Genomic DNA, 7774 nt, shown 5'->3' with positions numbered 1-7774 from the left:
CCTTGTCATTAATTCTCAGCTGTCCAAAAGGCCACCCCAGCGTGCCCAGAAGCTTGCAACCACTTGGGAGTAAACACCAGGGCAGTAAGCACTAGGAAAAAAAACGAATAGCTGCAGAGCCCAGAACAGAGGTTGGTGATCGTCTTCAAATTTGCTCCTAAAAGTAAAACCACACCTTGAGAGGCAAAGCAAAGCAAAGATGAAGAACCTACCAGGGGTGCTTATCCAGCTTCCTCCAACAGTATCTCATACACATCGGTGCGAATGCGCAGCTCCTTGTCGCGCATGATATCTACAAGGTCGGACAATTCCTTGACGCTAAGAACAGTGCTCATCTTCTGGAAACCATCTATCCACAATGCTTTGGACCTTCAAAAAAGGCTCGTTTTAGTTAGTAACTTCAAGCACTGACATGAATGCTAGCAAACGTACCATGGACATGCATGGATTGCGCGAAAGAAAACACGTCGGGCACCTTCATTGTTGTTCTGCGCGAGCTCATACGCAACGTACAAGCGCCATAAAAGAACGGAATGCTGGCTTCCACCGGCATCTAGCGCACGCTCAAACACATTACGGACGCGAGAGGTTGCTCCAGCAATGGGGACCTCGCAGGACAATGCGAAAATCCACTGTAAGCTCGATTGTTTCCTGCAAGGCCATGCAAACTCGTTTTAGAGGAAAAGGGCAGACGTGAAAACCGACCCACCTCTGCGATAATTTGTCGATAAAGCGACGCGTATCATTTGCGAGAGTGTTTTGCTTGAATGAAGTGAGGAGTTTCAAGTTGAATGGATACTGCATAGCTCCCTCTTTCACAACTTGTCGAATAAGTGTCGGCTTTACCCAGTTTTTCTGGCTTTCAAGCATGGTAGTATAGCAATGCAACAGACGTTCGTGATGAACGTTTTCTTGCAGACCATCTGAACAGGAAAAAGAAAGATCAGACCTGTTTTAAATGAAAAATAAAAATAAAAAATTGGTGGCTGAAGTACCTTGCACGGGCATTGACAAAATTTGTTGAAAAATCGAGGTGGCAGGCTGCCATCCTGCGGTAAGTTGGTGAAATAAAGCGGCACAAATCACCAGCGATGCCTCCGCCTCGCGCAGTTTTCCAAGCGTGTAAATCTTTTGCAGTTGATCGTTATAGCCACGTCGTGCTTTTAAAACTTGTGTCCCGCTCAGAGTGGAAAAGTTCGGTTGATACGGATCACCGAGTCCTAGAAAGTGTAGAATATACAGCACCCTTTGATAATCTTGGGTGTCAGTGCCACACTGTGCCATCTCCACTTCGGCGTAGGCAAGGTAGATAGAAGAAGCATCCGATTGTGCTTCCTAGAACAAAACAGCTCAGGGGAAAAGGAAAAAAAGAAAACGTTTCAGGAAAACTTACCTTTGGAAGAGCACTCAAAGATGTCAGCGCGGTGTCAAATATTTTCCTTGCAACGTCAACATTTCCAGTAGACGCTTCAAAGCAAGCGTATGCTGCCCATAGCGTAAGATCCTAAACAAGATTATTTAGTACACGATGTATCAGCGCGAAGCTTCTTACCTGTCGACTGGCTTTCAGTAACTTCTTTGCAAGAGCTCGAGAAGCACTAGAGCCGTCATTGCCGTCATTTTCACTGGCTTCCAAAGCTTCTAAAGAAAGGAGCACCTCCTGAAAGTGTAGATTGTGTGATAAGATGTCCTTCAGCAGGAAAACCGTATTGCGGACAAAGCGCGCCCGGCCCTTCGACTCTTTGATCCAGTCTTTCGGAAACACAAGATTTCCCAGGCCCTGAATGTCAGTGCTTGCGTTTAGGATGTCTGAGGTTAAAACCTCCAACGAGTCAATTCGTTCTTTATACCCGAGTCCATTGGAGCAATACCTGGAACAGGAAACCAGGTTAAATAAGGAAGAAAAATAGACAAAATACCATTGAAACAAAGGCACGTTGCAGAACTCGAGAAATTGGCCCATGAGATAGAATTTTCCTTGCACGGTCGTCAGTGTAAAGAGATTTTCTCTGATGTCGTCAAATAGGACCATATTTTCCAGTCCCTCGTCCTCGTCCTCATCCTGATCATCTCCTGCTGCTCTTCATACATAAAAGACTATCAGGTAAGCCGAAAACACTGAAAAAAACACACACACACACATATATATATATAGCTCGTTACCTCGACCGCTGCTTGACAGGAAGCCACTGTGAACAGTCACGCTGGCTTTCTTCCTCGGACCAGCGTTTCCAAATACGAGCGTCTTTGACTTCCACATCTTTCGTCAAGTCGAGATTGAGTCCAAGCTTTTCAAGCAACGCTGCATCGTCTTCTTCCTCAATCTCGTCATTTTCTTCCGCGTCGTCAACTTCCTGTTTCATGCTCGACTCGGCCGCTGGTTTCTCCATTCCAGTCTTTGTCACTTCATTGGTTTCTTTCCATCCAGCCCAGCTGCTTTCTTCCTCCATTTTGTGAGCAGACATTGCTTTAGCGTTTTGAATCTGCTCTTCTTTCTGCTCCATCCAAGTGTTCCATCCTACTGCACCGGCTTCTCCAATCCTTGGTGCACCACTATTCCAAAACGACTCAAACAATCTCAGTTTGTTGTTCTGAGAAAGCTGGATAAGCGGACAGAGAAAGCTATACTCGAACTGTGCTTGGAAAAGGCCAACCACTAGCTCATGGTGACCGGTTTGCCACTCGAAACGGCAAAGATCCAGAAAAATTGCGATGACTCCAACTTCTGCTTCTGCAAGCTTTGAAGTATCATCTCCGATTAAACGCTGAAAGAGGAAGACAAAAATTTAATATGCATGCATATTAAGAAGAAAAAACTTACCTCCTTTTGTTGCCGATTACGAGCAGCAGCGAGAGCCTGAAGAGCTTGACTGTACAGTTTTCTAAGAGCCGATACCGAGAACTTAGAAAATGTGGATCGTCGGAGTCTCAAAAATTCCCACCATAGACGATAGCTGCCGCTATGTCTCACGATCATCCGCTCCCATTTCGATATCAGCGTATCGAGATCATCTTTCCTTCTGCACGTCTCCAGGTACAAGAGAATCAGCTCTTCGCTGTTCGGATGATGCTCGAGGGCTTTCTCTAAAAGTAAAATTTTCTTGTCAATCGCATGCTGGACCATTGTCTTTCGCTTTTCTGCTTCGATGAGTTCGTCCTGTGCATTACAAGATTTTAGAGCATGCCAGAGAAATAGCTCGTGTGTACCTGAAATTTTGCGAAACTGATCCACACACTCTCATCCCCGGGCTTTTCGTGCGTAAGCTGGTTGAAAGATCTCAGCTTGTCTAGAACGTAATCGTCCCAGCTCTTCTCTTGAGGAATCTCTACCTGGTCCTCAACCTCGCCTTCGTTCAAGTTTAGAGCGATGAAGTTGTCATACAAGGCTCCTGCTTCATGCCTCGTTTTCTTTGAGCGCAAAGCTCCAAAGCACAAACGTTTAAAGTCCCGACGCCTCTCCAACGAAGCCACCTTTGACGACCAATACCGGCCATTTGTTCTCACTGACTCCTCCTGCGAGCAGCTATCACCCTCCGGACTAACCAAGTCCAATCGTCTCCTCCATAGCCTTTCTTCCAAAACTTCCTTGCTCTGGTGCAAATGGTATCGAGCAATGTCGTGTCTACAAAATAAAGAAGTTCAAGCTTTCAAACCAGGTTGCAAAGTAGGAAGAACAAGAAAAGAAATTACCTGTACAAGGATTCGAATGCTAGATTGTCTTTGTCTCCCCGAAAATCAAAGTACCAGTCCTTCCCAGCATCCCCAGCCCATATACCACCACTGGCTTTCCTCTCGGAGCGAGTTCCTTTGAGGGCACCGATCACAGTATCCTCGGATTGCTCTTTCTTCTTGTGCTTCTTCCTCTGTTTGTCCTCCTTATCCTTCTCCTTCTTTCGTTTCTTCTCCTTGCCCCCGTCTTTCTTCTCTCCCAGTGGCTCCGCGTCATCGCCATTTGAGTCGGATCCATCGCCTTCTCTAAAACTCGGCTGTGCTACCGCTACACTTACAGGACGAGGTGGAAGAAGAGATTCAGAGAAGCTGGCATTGCTCAGCCATGTTGGAGCCTCAGCATCGAAATGCTTTGCCTGGAAAATGCGATTAGAACAACGCTGCATTTGTTGTTCGAATCGAAATTTCTCGCCTCACCTGTAAGATCGGGAAGAGCGATCCGGCTGCCGACGCGGGGAAGAGCGTCTTGATTTTAGCTGGAGCGAACGAGGATGAAGCCGCGGATGGCTGCTCTTGGCGCTCTTCCTCCATCGCTAGCCCTAATAACCCTAAAATCTGATAAGAAAGAAAAGAGAACCTTTAAACACTATCAAGGGATATTTCAAGCTGGAGCGTGGAAGACTTTGCTGGGTTTCCATGATACAATGTCATTGTTCTTGAGCTCGCGTCAAACACGACGGTGACGAGTGTGCATAGTTTTGGACCTGTGATCACGAAAATCTTCTCAAGAAACGCGAAGGAGTTCAAATTACCTGTCATGTAGATTGGATATAGCTCGTCACTGCCATCGCCAAGAACAGCTAGAATCTCCTCCAGCGAGTTCTTTGGCATCTCAGCGGCTCTTTTCTGGCGATGGAGAGAGCTATCGTTGGAAACCTGCTGGAATCGACTTGTTTAGAATGCTTTGAAGCCTTATGGGAATTACCTGTGAGACATCCAAACATAGGTACATGTTTGCGTGGAAGTATGGCGCTTCGGAGATTTGCAGAGATGTAAAACGCTGCTTGGATGCTGTCTCGACGTTGAAAATCATTTTGGCGTTGATGTCTAGCAAGTTATAGCAGTGTCCAGCAGACAATGTCGGATTTTGTATCCTCTGCAAGGTAACTCTCGCTTGAACGTGTACACAAAAACCAAAAGAAATGCATTGTTTGTACCTTCAAAGCATCCGTGAAGTCCTTCGCTTCCAGCAGATCTCGCGACACAAAGTTCCTTCCAACACCACCGCGAACAGTCTCGCTTGGAGCAAGAGGAACTGCGTCCAAAGTAAAAGCCTGACCAGAGCATCGAAACACTTTCGTGAAAACCAAAAAGTGTGAGCCCAGAAAACCAGAGCAAACACGCAAGAACAAGAAAAACTGTACAACCATTTTGCTCACCACACCGAAGCTGTTGAATCCAAACGCACAAGTTGGAAGTTCTCCAGCGTAAGTGTATGCGAAGAATGAGACTCCGTGTGGAAGAACAGCGTGAAGAAGGAATGCATGGCCTTCAACTGAAACGTCCGCATCTTCGTTGTGTGCCACCACAGTTAAATCGGGTCTGCAAACGAGGATATCGGAGCATTCCACCGCTTCCAAGTTCACGTCTCTGGCCTTTGCTACTTCGGTTGGTAAGAAAGGAAAAATCTCCTTGCGAAGATTCAAGAGCAGCAGCTGGGAAAAAAACGATACAAGAGCTTAGAACAATCGATCGAAAGAAAGAAAGACTTTCCTTTCCTTTCTTCTATCTCTCCAAGGAATTTTTCTTACCTCGAGAAACGAAGCACCACTTCCATCGGCTATGCCACGAAGCTCGTCCCAGTAACGAGGAAACGCATTCCTGAAAGAACAATGGAGGTACATTACGTGAGAGCAACGAACAAAAAAATACAAAGACCTGTTCGTGGCACTAAGATCGTCAACAAGCTGCTCGCCATCGCTCGTTCGAGAAAACGGCACGAGCTGCGATCGAACAAGAGGATCTTGCTCCAATCTCCTCTCGATCATCGCCGAGAAGCGCTTCCCAATGGCGAGCCCCATCTCGTATGGCTCCATCGCCTCCAGCTTGATCACAGGCAAAATCTCCCCTGCAAGAAAGTGATTCGCACATTCCCGCATCGAGATCGATGAGATTTACCGATTCGATCGATCGGCAACGGCATTGCTGGAATCCACGAGCATGCGCGGGGGCGCCACACAAAATAAAGTAAAAGAAGAGGAAAGTGGCTTTTTGGATTTTAGGGTTCTTGGTGCGATCTAGCTATGGCGACGACGGAGGAGCAATTCAAGAAGGCGGCCGAGGATGCGCTCAAGCTGCCGCCGACGACGACCGACGCGGACAAGCTCATCCTCTACGGGCTCTACAAGCAGGCGACGGTGGGCAACAACGAGACGAGTCGGCCGGGGATGCTGGATTTCAAGGGCAAGGCCAAATGGGACGCCTGGAAGAAGTGCGAGGGCAAATCTGCCGACGATGCCATGAAAGATTACATCGCCAAGGTGGAGCAGCTCATGGAAGCAACCGCTTAGATTGTGATCCTGGTAAGAACTTTTCTTCTTCTTTCCTTGCTCTTCTTTGATGTTGATGCATGCTAATCTAACTTTTGGATGTCGAGTGAATTTGTGTGCTTGTTGTTTTGTTGTCTGGATCGCGATTCATGCTAAAGTTTGGGTTGTTTGATGTGCCAGATCTGGGATATTGATTCACAAGACCATGGTTTTTAAATATTGCAAGTCTATAATCACATGCAAATTAAATGCAAAAGCTGGATTGGATAAATTTCTACCTTCTTTATTTTGTGCTTTTATATGGAGTTAGAAGATACTAGAAAATGTAAATTTTTAGATGGATAGGTTTTAAATTTTATAAAAAAAAATATAATAGTGTGAATGCATGGAATATGGAACAGGAATATAGAAATGTGCATATCAATTAGCCTAAAAACCCTAGCTTATAGACAGGAGTAAGTGGTCTAGATTGAAACCAATCCGACGGCTACTAAAATCCCATTACACTAATATTAGTATACGGTATCGTACTTGACTCTCACATCATCCCCTCCTCTCGGAATAATGGAAGGCCATCAGGGTTCTCTTGTAAATGGGCCGGGATCTGGAGGAACATCAGGAGGAGGCATCGGCGGATCTGTAAACGGTATTAATTGCTCCTGATCCTTTTGTATGAAGTGTTTTAACCGCTGCACATGCACAATCTCCGGAGGATCGGCTTGCTGAACGTCATGCCGAACCTCATAAACTTGTGGTCCAACTTGCCACAACACCCGATACGGTCCTTTCCACTGCGCAAGGAGCCCCTTAGATAAACCACGTACCGTAAGATGGGGAAAACGGACTAACACCAAATCATCCACTTTGTACTCTGCAGGTGGACGATGATGGGAATTGTAGCGCCATTGTTGTCCCACTTGTACGTAGCTAAGTGTTCAGCAGACTTTGCTCGGACAAGTGGAAGAATACTTGTCAAATATTGATCCCATGACCTAGCATCAGGAGCTCGTGGCAATCGCGAAGGTAAACCCAGCTCTGTTGGTAATATTGGATCATGACCATATAGAAGTTTATATGGTGAAGCACCAACAGAACTCTGCACCCCTGTGACATAGGCATACCGAAAAGACGGCAAATAACCATCCCAATCCGAATGCTGAAAGTTCACATACTTCGCAATCATCCCTTTGAATGTCCGAACGAACCGTTCCACCAGACAGTCTGATTGTGGATGATAAGCACTCATAAAAGTGTGGTGTATCCCCAACCGAGATGTCAAAACATGAAATACCTTAGCCATAAATGCAAGACCATTATCTGAAAGAATCCGCTCTGGACAAGAATGCTGGAATACCACTCGATTGAGGAGGAAGTATCCAACAGCAGTTGTAGAGGCACTAGCAAGAGCACCAACTTCCACCTAACGAGTCAAGTAGTCAGAAGCAATAATAACATACTCATTGCTAGCAGTCGATCGTGGAAAAGGTCCCATAAGATCAAACGCCACCAACTCAAACGGACGGGAAACTGCAATTGACTCCAACCGTCCTTCCGCA

General features: G+C 46.2%; 3 protein-coding genes across 4 annotated transcripts; 1 reads left to right on the top strand and 2 right to left on the bottom strand.

Annotated features, from left to right (window-relative positions):
* Window positions 1–132: 132 nt before the first annotated feature.
* On the bottom strand, window positions 133–4295 carry LOC9648137 (protein NRDE2 homolog). Its single transcript, XM_024686738.1, has 13 exons — window positions 4147–4295; window positions 3691–4085; window positions 3208–3622; window positions 2822–3157; window positions 2164–2765; window positions 1920–2081; window positions 1553–1871; window positions 1394–1504; window positions 996–1335; window positions 710–923; window positions 433–651; window positions 213–369; window positions 133–157 (listed from the first exon to the last, which is right to left on the bottom strand). Exons 1-12 carry the CDS (start codon window positions 4258–4260, stop codon window positions 222–224), a joined length of 3375 nt encoding a protein of 1124 aa, XP_024542506.1. The 5' UTR covers window positions 4261–4295; the 3' UTR covers window positions 133–157; window positions 213–221.
* Window positions 4296–4302: 7 nt separating this feature from the next.
* On the bottom strand, window positions 4303–5944 carry LOC9648304. Of its 2 annotated transcripts, XM_024686740.1 has the most exons (8): window positions 5848–5944; window positions 5608–5797; window positions 5481–5550; window positions 5109–5384; window positions 4887–5003; window positions 4655–4825; window positions 4482–4605; window positions 4303–4433 (listed from the first exon to the last, which is right to left on the bottom strand). In XM_024686740.1, exons 1-8 carry the CDS (start codon window positions 5870–5872, stop codon window positions 4309–4311), a joined length of 1098 nt encoding a protein of 365 aa, XP_024542508.1. In that variant the 5' UTR covers window positions 5873–5944; the 3' UTR covers window positions 4303–4308. The 2 variants fall into 2 exon arrangements, with proteins under 2 accessions (XP_024542508.1, XP_024542507.1); XM_024686739.1 differs by lacking the exon at window positions 5848–5944 and having other exon boundaries at window positions 5608–5832.
* On the top strand, window positions 5941–6500 carry LOC9633931 (acyl-CoA-binding protein). The gene is made up of 2 exons (XM_002981683.2): window positions 5941–6251; window positions 6399–6500. Exon 1 carries the CDS (start codon window positions 5973–5975, stop codon window positions 6237–6239), a length of 267 nt encoding a protein of 88 aa, XP_002981729.1. The 5' UTR covers window positions 5941–5972; the 3' UTR covers window positions 6240–6251; window positions 6399–6500.
* The last annotated feature ends 1274 nt before the right edge of the window (window positions 6501–7774 follow it).

This window comes from Selaginella moellendorffii, unplaced genomic scaffold (assembly GCF_000143415.4).
Source record: "Selaginella moellendorffii unplaced genomic scaffold, v1.0 SELMOscaffold_50, whole genome shotgun sequence".
In the NCBI taxonomy this organism is placed as follows: domain Eukaryota; kingdom Viridiplantae; phylum Streptophyta; class Lycopodiopsida; order Selaginellales; family Selaginellaceae; genus Selaginella; species Selaginella moellendorffii.
This window is presented reverse-complemented; position numbering and strand designations above follow the sequence as displayed.